General features: G+C 56.4%; 1 protein-coding gene across 2 annotated transcripts in view; it reads left to right on the top strand.

Annotated features, from left to right (window-relative positions):
• The window catches only part of MLLT1 (MLLT1 super elongation complex subunit), a 67,369-nt gene that overhangs the window by 41,433 nt on the left and 11,858 nt on the right, over nucleotides 1-14,078 (top strand). The window contains exons 4-6 of one of the 2 annotated variants that reach the window (XM_041762066.1): nucleotides 5,131-5,274; nucleotides 8,977-9,102; nucleotides 13,122-13,676. In XM_041762066.1, the coding sequence (XP_041618000.1) occupies nucleotides 5,131-5,274; nucleotides 8,977-9,102; nucleotides 13,122-13,676 (825 nt within the window). The remainder of the gene's footprint in view (nucleotides 1-5,130; nucleotides 5,275-8,976; nucleotides 9,103-13,121; nucleotides 13,677-14,078) is intronic. The other variant, XM_041762067.1, reaches the window with a different exon arrangement.

The following is a 14,078-nucleotide window of genomic DNA, read 5'->3' as shown; positions in this document are numbered from 1 at the left end:
AGTTGCTCCCACAGCTCTGGGCCACTGGCCTTCACGTGGGCCCATGCCAGGCATGGGCCTTGGCCAGGGCTCCCATGTCCTGGATTGCCCAAAAGCTGAGGATGAGTCCACGTGCCGTCAGCTTTGGGCGCTGGCACCAGTTTGGCCAGTTCCTCTGCTTCTTAGTTTGCTGAATCTGGAGAGAGACGCTGGCCTGTGGCCAGCATCCCGGACAGTGGGGTGGCCGCCCATGGCCTGCACTGAGAATGTTTGAGGCCAGCTTCGGCTGCCTTTGTGGAGAGTGTGGCATGTGTAGAGTCTGGCTGGAGTGACAAGGATGTTGCCCTTGTGACTGTGGGCTTAGCACACCCTTGGCTGCTCCTCACTGAATGTGCTGCTGGCTCTTAGAGGCATTGCCGTGCTGCCTGCATCTCCTGAGCAGCAGGCTGGGTTCCTGGGCAGGGAGTGTCACCCTCTCGGCGGTTCCTAAGCCGCCCAGGCTGGAAGTCTCATCCAGAGAGAGCTCTGATCAGCCGTTTTCAGCGTGCTGTGATGCACACACCAGCTGCCAGTGGCCCATCCCAGGTCACGAGAGCAGGACACACTGCGGGCGTTCGGGGGAAGGCCCCTGCCCGGCCTACGTGCTCCGTGCCTAGCTCTGGGGAGTCCTAAAGGACTCCTCCTGCTCTCCACCAAGGGTCAGGGCTTCCAGAGAACACAGTCTACCCAGAGCGAGTCCTGACTCATTGCTGACTGGCTATGTGGCACCACGCAGCTTACCTGCCCATTTCGGTTTCTTCATCTGCAACATGGGGCAGGTGAGAGCACCCCTGTTTCGGGCTGTGAAGGCATCATTATGTGTGTTAAGTGCTTAGAAAAGTGCCAACCGTGGTGAATGCTGCTGAATGCTGGGCACCCCAGGCTTGGCACCAGCCTGTCCATTCCACTCCACCCTACCCGTTGTGTTCAGGAGATCAAGCTGTAGAGCAACCTTCTAGCGTCCCTGTGAGCTACTGTTTTCCTGCTGCCGAATCCTGTGGCTTCAGCCACCATCTGTCTGCCGGGTCTCCCAGGTGACCTCCTGTGGCCTAGAGCTCCTTCTGTAAAAGCAATAGCTTCCCTTTCTTGACGGCACCAAGCTGAGGCGATTAACTGCCTTGTCTCATCAAATACTCCCACTCGTAGTTGAAGAAGCCGAGGCTTAGAATTAGAAGGCAGGCCTAGTGACCAAGGCCCGGCAGCTGGTGAGAGGTGAGCCCCCGGCCTGGTGTAGCCCCGTGCTCACCGGGTGCCGTCGGCGATGTGCAGCTGCCGGCCTGCCTCCTGCTGGCGCCCCAGCCACCCTCCCCTCCCTGACACGCTCCCTTAGCAGAGCTCCTCCCTCGTGGCACTGTGTCCACTCGCAGAATTTCCAGGGACGTAGTGAAATGTCTACAGAAGTAGGCGGAGTGCTGTAATGAGCCCTCGGGAGCCATCCCCTGGTTCCAGCACTTACCACACTTGGCCGAGCGGGGCCATCTCGGGCCTGTGTCTTTTTGGAGCAAACCCTAGACATTGTAATTTCATGTGTCCCCAGTTCACAATATGTCTCTAAAAGATGAGGACTGCTTTGTAATAATAAAATCATAATAATACCAGTATCGTACCTGAATAGTAACAATTCTTAACATCTAGTCAGCGTTTAAAGTTTTTTTTTTTCTGTTTGAGTCAAGATCTAGATAAGACCAACACGTTGTGATTCGTGAGTTTGTTTTGTAAGTTCCTTTCACTGTGTAAAGGAGCAGAGAAGGGAAGAGTCTCCCTCTACCAGTGCTTTTCTTTGTGCTTTACTTGTTGAGGAAACTGGATCATTTGTCCTTAGAAGCTGGTATCACCCGGCTTTTTTGTTGCTTTTGTACCGCAGTGCTTGTTGTTTAGCACTATCTTCTGATGTGTATCTTCTCGGTCAGTTTGAACTTGAATCTGGAGATGAAGTCCTCCGTGGCAGGTGGCACGTTGGCCTTGTCTGTGACCTGTGTTTATGATGTCGGCCGTAGCTGAGGGACAGAGCCCCGCTCACTGACCTGTTAGGAGGAACGGAACCGTGGTGCTCTCATTCCTTCTGCACGCACTAGCCGGACGACATCTGTATCTGTAGCGGTCTGCCTCTTGTATCTTGTGCGGTTACCTCGTGGAAAGGCAGGACAAATTCTTGATGTGCGTTTTTGTTTTTTTGCTGTGGTGTTTTATTTAGTTTTGCTTTTACTCCTTTATTGGCCAGGTTCAAACCCTGCCCCCAGTAGTGGCGTCCTGCAGGCCAAAGGGTGTTTGCTTCCTGGGACGCAAATCTGGGCTTGTTCTTTCTGAGCCCCAACCCCCCTGTAGACACCTGTGTCCCTAAGGATGTGGCCAAGGCCCATCTCTTCAGGTCATCTGCTGTTACCACTGTGCCTCCTGTTCTCACTATAGCCATGTGGACTCTCCGGGCTCTAGAAATGGTGCTGTGGCCTGTGCAGCTTCCTCCCACCCAGGGAACCACTCCAGGGAACCTTCCTGGCCACCTCTTCACCCCCCACTGTTGGGTCATGGTCTGCTCTTATCCATCTTAATGTTTCATTCTTTTTTTTTTTTTTTAATTTTTATTTATTTATGTATGATAGTCACAGAGAGAGAGAGAGAGAGAGAGAGGCAGAGACACAGGCAGAGGGAGAAGCAGGCTCCATGCACTGGGAGCCCGATGTGGGATTCGATCCCGGGTCTCCAGGATCGCGCCCTGGGCCAAAGGCAGGCGCCAAACCGATGCGCCACCCAGGGATCCCTTCATTCTTTTATCCATCTTAATGTTTCATTCTTTTGACAAAAATGCAGCGCCTTCCTAGGCCAGCACCTGAGTATGTGTGTGTGGGGGGGAGTATTCCCTCCACTTCTGCCTCCAGGGGCTTCGCAGTTTGGTGGGGACCCATCCCCACTGTGGCAGGTGGCTCCATGAGGTTGGCACAGAGGAGAGGCATCAGCCACAGTCAAGGGTGTAACAGAAGCTTACTAAGGGGGCTCCTTTCTCTTCCTTAACAAGAAGTTGGAGAGCAGCTGGCTGATGGCCTGGAACAGAGATCCTTGTGGCTTTCCTCCACTCTGTTCCCGGGATTGCTGACCTTCCAACCAGGCAGGAAGAAGAGAGATGCTGAGCCTTTCTGCTTACACTTCATGTTTGACTTGGGAAGGAAAGCGCTCCTTAGGCTGACCTCATTACCCTTCATCACTCAGACTAGGCCATGTGTCCACCTTGGGCCAGGGGATCCATCTCCAAGTCTGGTTTAAATGGGTCAGGGGTGGAAACCACTCTTGCTGACCCCAAGGGCTGCTAGAGGGAGGGGGAGGCCAGTATCACCTCACTGGTTGGCATTGGCCTGGGAAGGCCTATTTACTTGTCTTCTCTCACACGGGACTCGAGGCTCCCAGAAGGCAAAGTCTATGACTCTTTCACCTCACAGGTGCATCTTCTACCTATGGACTGAATGGCGGGTGGATGGGGGGGTGGAGTGGGCAGAGTCGTCCATGTGTAACTACAGGACCCCACTCCTTTCCCCTTTATTCAGAAGCAGACACAGGGACAGCCACACTGATCCCAGGCATCACTCACTCACTGGAGCTCAAAAAACCCAGCTTGGCTCATGCAGCTGCTGGCTAGGGTGATGGAGGAGGAGGAAGGTGAGGCAAACCGAGCTCCTGGCTGCAGTCCGAGTGGCAGGAATGCAGGCTCAGCCCTGATGTCTACTCCCTTCTCTCCCGAGGACTGTGACCCTGCTGGTCTGGGTGGTAAAAAAAGAATATGGGCATGCCTGTGTGGGAGGCTCTGTGCTTCCCTCTTCCTTCCTTACCCCTGACTGCCCCATCCTGAAGTGAGAGGGCCCCTTAACCAGCACCCCGACTCCTAAGGTTTTCTCTCCTGATGGAGAGCATTTTAAAAAAATTGTGTACCAGAAAATTCCCTTTTAAAGCATACAAATTCAGTGGTTTTTTTAGTACATTCACAGTGCTGTGTAGCTATTAGTTTTTTAGTTCTAGAATATTCCATCACCCTAGAAAACCACCTCATCTCTATCAGCAGTCATTCCTTATCCTTAGGCCCCAGTTCCTGACACCCAGGAGCCCCCTTCTTGTCCACAGATAAGCCTACACTGGACGTGTCACATATGTGGAATCACAGGCCACGTGGCCTTCTGTGTCTGGTTCCTTCCCTGAGTGTCGTGTGTTCAGGGTCTGTCCTTGGGACAGCGCATGTGGGAGCCTCGCTCCTGTTTGCAGCCAAGTGATGTGCCTGTGGGTCAAGAGACACCTTATGTTCATCCATCAGTGGATGCTGGGGTTGCTCTGACTTTGACCATTGTGAACCATGCTGTGCTATGGACATGGATGTACAAGTTTTTGTGTGAATATATGTTTTCATTTTTCTTGGCTACGTATTAGGAGGGATGCATGGGATAGGTTACTCTATATTTAACATGTCAAGGAGCTCCCAGACAGCACTCTAGGGTGACTGCCCTGGTGATGGCATACTCCAGCAGCCTTGCATAGGGACCCCAGCTTCTCCACATCCTCACCACCACTTGATATTTTTCACTTTGTAAAAAATCCCATACTAAGGGCTGGGAGGTGTTGTCGTGGTTTGGATTTGCCGTTCCCTGATCATTAGTGATGTTGAGCATCTCTCGTGTGCTTGTTGGCCATTTGGATGTCTTTGAAGCTGTCTCCCTTCCAGGAAGGGAACAGGGGGTGGAGACTGTGGAATCATAGGCCTCGGAGCCTGGGCTCAGACCTCCGTACTGCCACTGATCAGCCGTGCCTTCAAGCCTCAGCCTCTCCGTCGAAGGGGAGGGTGTGCACCAGGCCGTCTGTGCCATCAGCAGGAATATTTCCAGTAACCGTCTGAGAACATCAGCCTTAATGATCTGTGTTTCTCTCGTGGAGGCTGCTTTGCTGGGTCCAATGCAAATAGTAAGTTAATTTGTTTTGGATCCTAATGGAATAGACGAGAAGGAGGCACACGAGAGACGCAGGTAAGGGGCTGAGGGGGAGAGAAATGGAGACCTGGCATGGGGGAGAGTCTCGTGGCTGTCCCCACAGCTCCTGCCCGCCCCTCTGAGGTGAACTTCCTTATTTTCTTTGTTGAAGGAGGAGCCGAGGAAGGTGTGCTTCACCTATGACCTGTTCCTGAACCTGGAGGGCAACCCGCCTGTGAACCACCTGCGCTGTGAGAAGCTCACCTTCAACAACCCCACCATTGAGTTCCGGTACAAGCTCCTGATGGCTGGCGGGGTGAGTGTGTCTCTGCTCGCGTGGATGCTGTGGGGGCGCTGGCAGCTTGCTCGTGGCTCCTGCGTGGCTCTTGGTACTGAGCGGCCTCAGGGGCTCCCAGGCACATCTCTTCAGCACTGATTGGGTGCCAGCAACCCAGAGGGGCAGCTGGCCCGGGTGGCACCTGGTGGCACCGCATAGGACCCAGGTGTCCTGAGCAGGTGCCGGGGCGTTGTCTGCTGATGACTAGTGACTAGTTGTCCTCATAGTTTCCTGCTTGACTGTGGTTAATTAGCAGCTTCCTCCGTGGGAAGGAGGGGTGGGAGGAATGGGCGTGAGTCCAGTCCGTCAGCGTGGCGAGGCGCAGGAGCCAGCTTTTAACCGGATTGGCAAGGCTATGCTGGGGCTGCGTCATCTGAGGAAACAGCAGTGGCTCTCTGTGGGGTTCCCTGATGATGCGCGTTGCCTGGCGGTTTTGTCCTAGTGAGGCTAGACAAAAGCATCAGCTCTCAGAACCTAGGCCTCTTAGTGAGTCGTGTGGCTGGGGATCCGTGTGTGGTGGCAGAGGGCCTGGAGCAGAGTTCAGAAGTGGAGCAGGGGCAGCTTGGTGTGGATGGCATGACTGGCTGTGGAGGAGGAGGGGTGCTGGGCTGTAGGCTGGACCTCCTGTGCTGAAGAAGGGCCAGGCCGAGGATACAAGACATCCCAGTGCCACCAGTGCCACTGTGCCCCAGTGCCACTGAGCATTTGCCTGGGTGCCAGCCAGGAGGATTCGGGTCAGGGCCATGAGTGTGAGTGTGTGGTAGGGCAGACCCACCTCCCCAGTCAACATAGGGAGTGGGCATTGAGCTTCTTTAGGCCTCCAGAGTAGTCCTTTCTTATTCAGTTGGGCCTCTGACATTTAAAATTTTTTTTTTTTAAATAAAGGCAGTCACTTACTCGTTGTAGAAAATTCAGTTAAGTTTTGTCAGGTTCCCTATGCACAGTGAGCCTGTGATTATAACCTAGCATGTGATGGCTGATGGGAACAAACAGGTGTTGGAATCCGTTTACACAGATATTTGTCCTGAAGTTTGCCTGGGACTTCTGGAAGAACCAAGGAAGTGGGGAGGGGTGCTGGGGTCCGCAGTCCTCCCCAGCTCTGCTTCTCCACCTTCTTTCTTTCTTTCTTTCTTTCTTTTTTTTTTAATTTATGATAGTCACACACACACACAGAGAGAGAGAGAGAGAGAGAGAGAGAGAGAGGCAGAGACATAGGCAGAGGGAGAAGCAGGCTCCATGCACCGGGAGCCCAACGTGGGATTCGATCCCGGGTCTCCAGGATCGCGCCCTGGGCCAAAGGCAGGTGCCAGACCGCTGCACCACCCAGGGATCCCCCTCCACCTTCTTTCTGCTGCCCAACATTTGCCAGAGCATTTGTGACTCAGAGGTTCTGTATCCCACGTTTCTTTGGGAGACACACGTGCAGTTAGCCTTCTGTTCCTGGCCTCTCCTCAGAGCTCCAGGACCAAGGGGCTGTCCCCTGCTGCCTCCTGTGTAAGGAGGGTTTCTTTGCTAAGAAGAGATGAAGGCTCGCTGTGCATCATCAAAGCATATAAAAGTGGAGGCTGGAGGCGGTGATGAGAGGGAGAGGTTGGGATTGCCGGTCCAGTTAGCATTTGGGAAGGGCCCGTCCGGAGGCAGGAGAGGGAGGGTGAGGCACAGTGGTCTCTGCTGGGTGCTCTGCACCGTGGGGAGGGCTATCCAGAGAGCTGGTTGGTTGGTCAGGAACTTTCACCCTTTGGGGCTCGCCGTGGGATGACAGCAGAGCAGAGCGCTCTCGTCTTAGGAGTAGCCTGAGACCCTTATGGGAGAGTAGCTGCCGACACGTGACTTGTGGTTCTCGCTTGCCGTTCTGGAGTGGAGTGTCCCCAGTGGGGCTGGCATTTGCCATCTTGTGGCAGATGACTGCAGACCCGCCCGTATTGATGTTGGTGCTAGAAGAACTGGAGTCACGACCTGACCCGTAGGTCGATGAGCCCTGCCTTCCGTGCTGCCCCTCCGCTGGCCGGTCCCCTGGAGCTTCAGGCGCTGCCTCAGCAGTGACCACATCGGCTTTGCTCCCTGCTAGATGGTCAGGGGCCAGCCTCAGGAGGGCAGCTGCCCGTCTCCTCAGCATGGTGTCTCGTGCTTTGCCCCACTGGCAGCTGAGCCACACAGTAGAAGCCCTCTTTCCGCGGCCGAGGGTCTGTATTCCCATCAGGTGTGATGGGTCCCCGTGAGGCACTGCGGCGGAGGTGGCGTTAGATCCGCTGGTTCACTTTACCTTTTGCAGAGGGCTGTTGTAGCGGGGAAGAGGGACAGGAGAGGCATTAGCTGCGTTCTCCTGGAGCCGGGTCAGGCGAGGACCTTAGTTCGAGGGGATTGAGAAGGCCTGAAGGCGAGAGTGGAAGGAAGAGCAAGTGAAGGAGTTGGGACCTGTCGTGGCTTCTCCGTGCCCTGCGAGTCCTTGCGAGCCCCAAGTGCGGTGCTTTGCCCGAGGTCTGGGCTGCCTGGCTGGGCTCTGGGCGCTGTGGGGCGGAGTGCTGTGCTCGGATGGGCTCTGGGCAGCGACCTGCACCTCTGGCTTCTGCTGCCTGCGGGTCGAGGTGCCATGAGGGGCTTCACTGCCCTGCTTTCAGCCCTGCTGTCCCCTGATGCCAGCCTCCTCAGAGGAAGGGTGTGGCTTTTCAAGGAATCTCAGGGGCTCAAGGTTATTAGCAGTGCTTGTTCTACTGAGCTAAGTGCTTTTTTCCCCTTTTCATCCTTTTTTTTTTTTTTTTTAAACCGTGCGCTTTATTCTTTTGTTCTGTCTCGTTGCTGTCTGGAAGGCTCCCTCTGAGTGGCTGGCTGCTAGTCATATTCACCTGTAACGTCAGTATTTGGACAGCTTGCCCCCAAGCCTTCTCTCCCTCAGCAGGTGCGGCAGGAGCCGGGGAGCCGCGCTGGACCTGGCAGGTGTCTCCCCGGAGCACCTCCCGGCAGGACCCCAGGCCCTTCTTCCTCGCAGCAGTTGGCTAACCAAGCGGGGCGCTCGCTGCCCTCCCCGCAGGCTCGTGCTGGGCTTTTGCGGAGAGCTGCGCCCACCCCCGCACAGTTCCGCCCTGCCTCTGCCTCCCATGCTGCAGAGTCAGTCACCTTCACCTGCTTGAGAGCAGAGGAGGGCTCAGTCCCCTCTACCCCACACCGCCCAGAAATGCGGGACCCGGCAAAGTCCCCCTTGCGCACGGCCGTCAGAAGTTGCTCGCTCCGCCGCGTGGCTGCCCAGTGTGGGTGTCTGGCTGGCCTCTCGCCTTTCCAAACCGTGCTTCTGGTCCTTCTAAACTGCAGCGTGCAGGTCAGCTTGGGCCACAGCTGCCTTCTCGTGCTTCTCGGCACGCTCCGCGAGTCTTCTGGCCTGGCCCTCCTGCCCGCCGCGCTCCAGGCTCTCCTCCCAGAGGCCGTGTGGCCACACCTGGGCCCAGCCATCCTGGGACCCTGGCTTCTCTTCGCTCTCCACCTCGAGCCCGCTTTGCTCCAAGCACTCGGCACCCAGCCTCTCATGGAGGACATGCTTTGATTCTTCTGGAAAAACGGTGCTCACGTCCTCCCTTGCCCCTCCCCCAGCCTCTGGCCAAGCTCCTGCAGGCAGACTTCCTCTTGCCGGTCAGAAATCCAGCCTGCCTCCTTGCTCACTGATAACACCTGTCTCTTCTTTATCACTAGGTGATGGTAATGCCCGAAGGAGCAGAAACGGTGTCCAGGCCCAGCCCCGACTACCCCATGTTACCCACAATTCCACTCTCTGCCTTCTCTGACCCCAAGAAGACCAAACCATCCCACGGCTCCAAGGTTAGTGAGGCGGAAGGCCCAGTCCCATGGGAGCACTGGGGCCCAGTGGTGGGTCCTGGGCTCAGGGCAACCCCTCTACAGAGCTGGACCTTCCGTTCCCAGACTCGCTCCCTTGGCATCTTCCTCTTAGAGCTCTTCACTCCACCTGGCAGATCCCTGCCAGTTAGGAGGGTTGGCCCCTGCTGGATTGCACAAGCAACCAAGAGATTGCAGGCTCTTCTCCCTCTTCCTCTTAAGGCCAGAGAGCCTGCCCCATCCTCGCCGCTCCCATTACGTCAGTGGGCCTTAGGTCCCTTCAGACAGGACCCTGAGAGTCTCACATGGTTGGGGGCCGTGGACAGTGTTTCCACCACAGCCACGACTGCCCAACTCCCAGGCCTCCTGAGCATGGCCAGGATGCCCCATCTGCCAGGGCTGGGTGCCTCCTCTCTGGGCTGTTCCAGGTTTGGCCTCTTTTCTTTGGGAACAGCTCTCAGCATAGAAGGCTTATTGGGGGGAAGGGCCAAGTGGGATGATGTGGTGAGAAGGCTCATTTCCCCCAAGAAGAAACGTTTTTGTCATCTTGTCTCAGTCCTGTTGGGCAGGTAGCACTCTGCCTTCCTGAGACCTCTCTCTGAACTGTTAAGGAGTGGTCACTGGAGCCTTTCAGATAGTGTCCTGGTGTACATATAAACTCGAGAGTGTGCGTTCTGTTCCCTTGTAGCCGCCTACACGGCTCTGTGTCCCGGAGCCAAGCTCATCTGGCTCTCCAGGCAGCTGCTTATACACCAGTCACTGATCCCACAAGTTTATCCACTTCTCATCTTTGTGTTTTTCTTGCTTCACTCACCTGTTGGGTGTTGTGGGCTTGGGCCACCCCAGGTGGGACAGGTTGAGCTCTCAGGCTGTCTTAACAGCTTTTTACTCAGCAGCAGCACTGGAGGAGAAGCCACATCGCCCAGGCAGGGTCTTTCTGGCATTTTCTGCAAGGCCAGTGGGTCTCTGACATCCCCAGATTTGTCTGACTTGAGCTCTCCAGACCCGTGTGGTTAGAGTCCAGGTACGGAGTGTAGCTCTGGGGGTCTCCTCCATGCCAGTCTCTTGGGTCTGTCCTTCCCTGAACCATATGGAAGTTAAAAGGAAGAAAAATTCTTGCTGGAGATCTTGGTGCCTTCTCTCTCAGCCATCCAGAGTTTTCTGGGACTCTACAGAATAGGAAGAGTAGGAATTGACATTTCTTCTGTACGTGTCACTTGCAAGCCACCCAGACCCCACGAGGAAATGCCCTCCTGGGTAAAGACACCCCAGTGGCCAATAGGGCTGCATCTGCCGAGGCTGCTTGTGGCATCTCTCACCAATGTCTTTGAGATCCCCAGGAGCCCCCAAGCCAGAAGGGCATATCTGCCAGGTTTGGGAGGGTTGGGTGGGCATGGTTCTCTGTCGCCTTCCCTGCCCCAGGCTCTTTCTCTCTAGCCACCCAGGCAGTGACTGAGGAGGTGCCTGCATGGGTTTCTCAGGCAGTGAAAGGCAGGTTCTTCTCTGCTGATACCTCTCCAAGAAACTTTTCTGCTTCTGAGCCATCAGTCTCATTCTGCTTTCCTTGGACGGCGCAACCTGTGCACCATCCTCTTCCTTCAGCTGAGGACCTTCCTTTGGGAACGGCTATTTTCTCCTAGATTGGCGCTCTGCAGCCTGGAGCCAAAAGGTCTGATTGGCCAGGCCACATGCTCCAGGCAGAGGGGGCTGGGAGAGAAGGGGTGGGTCCTTGCAGGGCCTAGCCCTCTGGCCTGGGGGCTGCTAGGGAGTCTGGCTGTCGAGGCCCTGGGTGGATATTCCCTGATGGTTCTGTCCTTAGTGGGTACCAGGGCAGGCAGGGATTGGAGCCTCTTGGGAGAGGGGCGGGACCCCCTGGAGGCTCACACTCCCATAATGGTTGTTCCTTTTGGCCCCTGCCTGGCAGCTCCCCTGGACTGTCCACAAGTAGCTTCAGGGACATCCTGATTCTCTCTCTGATGGTGGCTTCTTGGCCTGGTTGATCTTTCTCTAAAACTCAGTTTTTAGCTATTTTCAGGTCATTAACAGCTTGAGAATAGGACTACAAGGAGTTCTTACCCCTGGGAATATCTACATTATGCTCAAGTTAGCTTGTGAATTCAGAGAGCCGGCGATCTGCGGTCTCTGCGCAGACCCCCAAGTGAAGAGCCACTGCTCCGAAGGCTGCTGCTAGTTTTGCAGGCCCTGGGCAACAGCGGAGGCTGGCTTGACCCCAGGGCTCAGGGGTAGGGTGGGGTGGGTTCGGGTGGGGAGTGGATGGCGCAGTGGGAACCACATCCAAGGCCTTGGCCAGCATGCCTCTTGGGTGTGCTTTGCCCTGCCTCTTGGAGCTTGGACCAGTTCCTGCAGCCCAAGTGGGCACATGGGCGATGCAAGAAGAGGCTGAATTGTACGTGGAGTTTGCTTCTTGGGAGAGCAGCTTGCTGGGGAATGGAGCTCTAATTCTGCAAACTCGCCCCAAGGGGACTGCCCCATTAGATGGGCTGCTGGGGGCTCATGGCGTGAGCATTCCCCCACCCCTGCTCCAGCAATGTAAGAGCTGGGGCCTGGGCACCCAAGTGATGCTTCTCCACGGAAGCGGCAGCAACCCAGGGCCATGTGAGCTGCGCCCGAACATTTGGCATTGATATAGGTTATGGATTTACAAGAGGACGGCGACCTGAGTGGATCAGAGGTGGTCAAGGCTGCGCCGTCTGTCCCTGTGGCTCTTTGCTGGGAGGGTTCTGTGTTTGGGCTGTAAGAGCAGCAGGGGCCTGGCTGCTGGGGGTTTTCCTGGCTTCTCCACCCTCCTACAGCCTGCCCCTTTGGCCCTTGGGGTGAACTGGTGAAGCATGGCTGCCTCGGGAGCCCCTGCCTATGTGGTGCGGATCACCATCTGGTCTGGCTCTGTTGGTGTCCTGGTGTGCTTTGGTCTGGAGAGCCTCTGGGCCCAGCTGTGCACCTGGCCAACTGAGTAGGGACAGAGCCCTCAGCAGCTGACCACAGCAGGCACCTGTCATGCCTGGATGTACAGGGTGATGATGGGGTGTCCATAGGAAGGAAGCCCAAACAAGGTGTCAGACGGGGCTCCTGCCTGCAGGGTGCACCAGCTGCTTAGGAGTGGGTGGCAGTGGCTGCAGCCCCCTCTTGGTTGAGCGCTTCCAGCCTGCCAGTCCCTGCACCATTTGCTCAGTGAGGTAGGTGGTCCCGCCCTCGTTGGGAAGAAGCACAGGCACGCAGAGTTGGAGTTCCCAACCCAGCCTTTGCAGCAGCCTGGGTCACAGCCCATCTCTACCTCTGTCCCCAGAGGGAGCTCCATGACCTGGCTGATCAACGCCAAAGTCTGGGTGCCACTGTCAACCCTCTGAACTTCAAGGTGGAGACCCAAGAATCATGTGTTTTAGAAACACTGCCCAGGTAGCTTTGATTCCGACAGTTCTAGGAGCTGTTCTGCACAGTGCCTGGGAACCCAGCAGGTGCTCAAGAAATGCTGACCGTGGGGATCAAAGAACAGCTGTGCTGGGCGTGCACTGGGGCTGGGGTGGGGGTGACCGGGCAAGAGGCACGCAGGCTCTGTGTGGGACAGACGGGGGGCCGGCCTGCTGGTAGTCCCCCCGGCCCCCCCCAACACCACACGCAGCCTCCATTCCCCTGGGCCACCGGGAAGCTGCAAGGTGTTGGAGTGGGAGTGGGTAGATGTGGCTTGCCTGTCTCATATCTGACTCACCGTGTACTCTTCTTGAATCCCTCAGGGAATGTCAGTTCAATTCAGAGGGGAATCTTAGCCTGCAGTCGCCCGGGACCTGCTGACACTTCCTAGTAGTTTAAAGGGACAGCTCCATTTAAAACTCTCACCTGCTGCCTTACTTTTTCGCTTTATGGAAGATTTTCTCTAGCTGAGTCTGAATCAGGTGGATTATACTTTGTAGGGGTTGGGGGAGGCGGAGCAGGGCGACCCCGAGATGCCATGTGACCGTGTTTCTCCCCCTCCTGCCCTGGCATTTCAGGACGCCAGCAGGGAGACCAGCAAGGCCTGCAAGACCCACAAGACGGCCAAGGAGCACCGGGAGCGGCCGCGGAAGGACTCCGAGGGCAAGGCCCCAGCCAAGGAGCCAGAGCGCGAGCAGGCCAGGAGCACCAAGGACACCACACGGAAGCTGGGTGAAGGCCGGCCGCCCAAGGAAGAGAAGGCCCCACCAGCCAAGGCCGCGTTTAAGGAGCCCAAGATGGCCCTGAAGGAGACCAAACTGGAGAGCGTGTCCCCCAAGGGAGGGCCCCCGCCCCCACCCCCGCCCAAGTCTTCCAGCAAGCGGCCAGCCGCCGCCGACTCACCCAAGCCCAGCGCCAAAAAGCAGAAGAAGAGCAGCTCCAAGGGGTCCAGGAGTGCCCCCAGCACCTCGCCCCGCACCTCGTCTTCCTCCTTCTCGGACAAAAAGCCAGCCAAGGACAAGGGCAGCGCCAAAGGGGAGAAAGTCAAGGCTGAGAATGAGCCCAGGGAGATCAAAAAGCCCCCGGAAGTGGAGGAGTCCAACTCAGAGGACGAAGCCTCCTTCAAGACTGAGGTGAGGTGGCTCCTTCCCCCCACCTTCCCCTCGTTCTCTCTCTCCTGCCTCTGAGCTGCTCGAAGCCTCGTCGGCCCGAAGGTTAGACGAGGAGGCTGGGATCAGGGCCCTCAGTGTTCTTTGTAGCTCTGGGTGAACCTCCATACCTCACTAAGCCTCAGTTTCCCTTTGTGTCAGGAAACTTTGGAGATGGTGCTTAGGGAAGGATGGTTTTGGTAGAATGTGCTAGATTGATACTTGGGTCAGTGCCCTCTTCCTTGGACAGCCCCCTACACAGGACAGGGTCTCGGTGGCTGATCGTGGGTCACCGTTGCCCCTTCCCTGGCCACCATAGGATCCGTCCATCAGGGGACTCACTCCCTCTGCTAGCGGGGCATCCCATAGCATCTTCATCCCGTTCCT

The sequence above is a fragment of the Vulpes lagopus genome, chromosome 7 (genome assembly GCF_018345385.1).
Source record: "Vulpes lagopus strain Blue_001 chromosome 7, ASM1834538v1, whole genome shotgun sequence".
Lineage (NCBI taxonomy): Eukaryota > Metazoa > Chordata > Mammalia > Carnivora > Canidae > Vulpes > Vulpes lagopus.
This window is presented reverse-complemented; position numbering and strand designations above follow the sequence as displayed.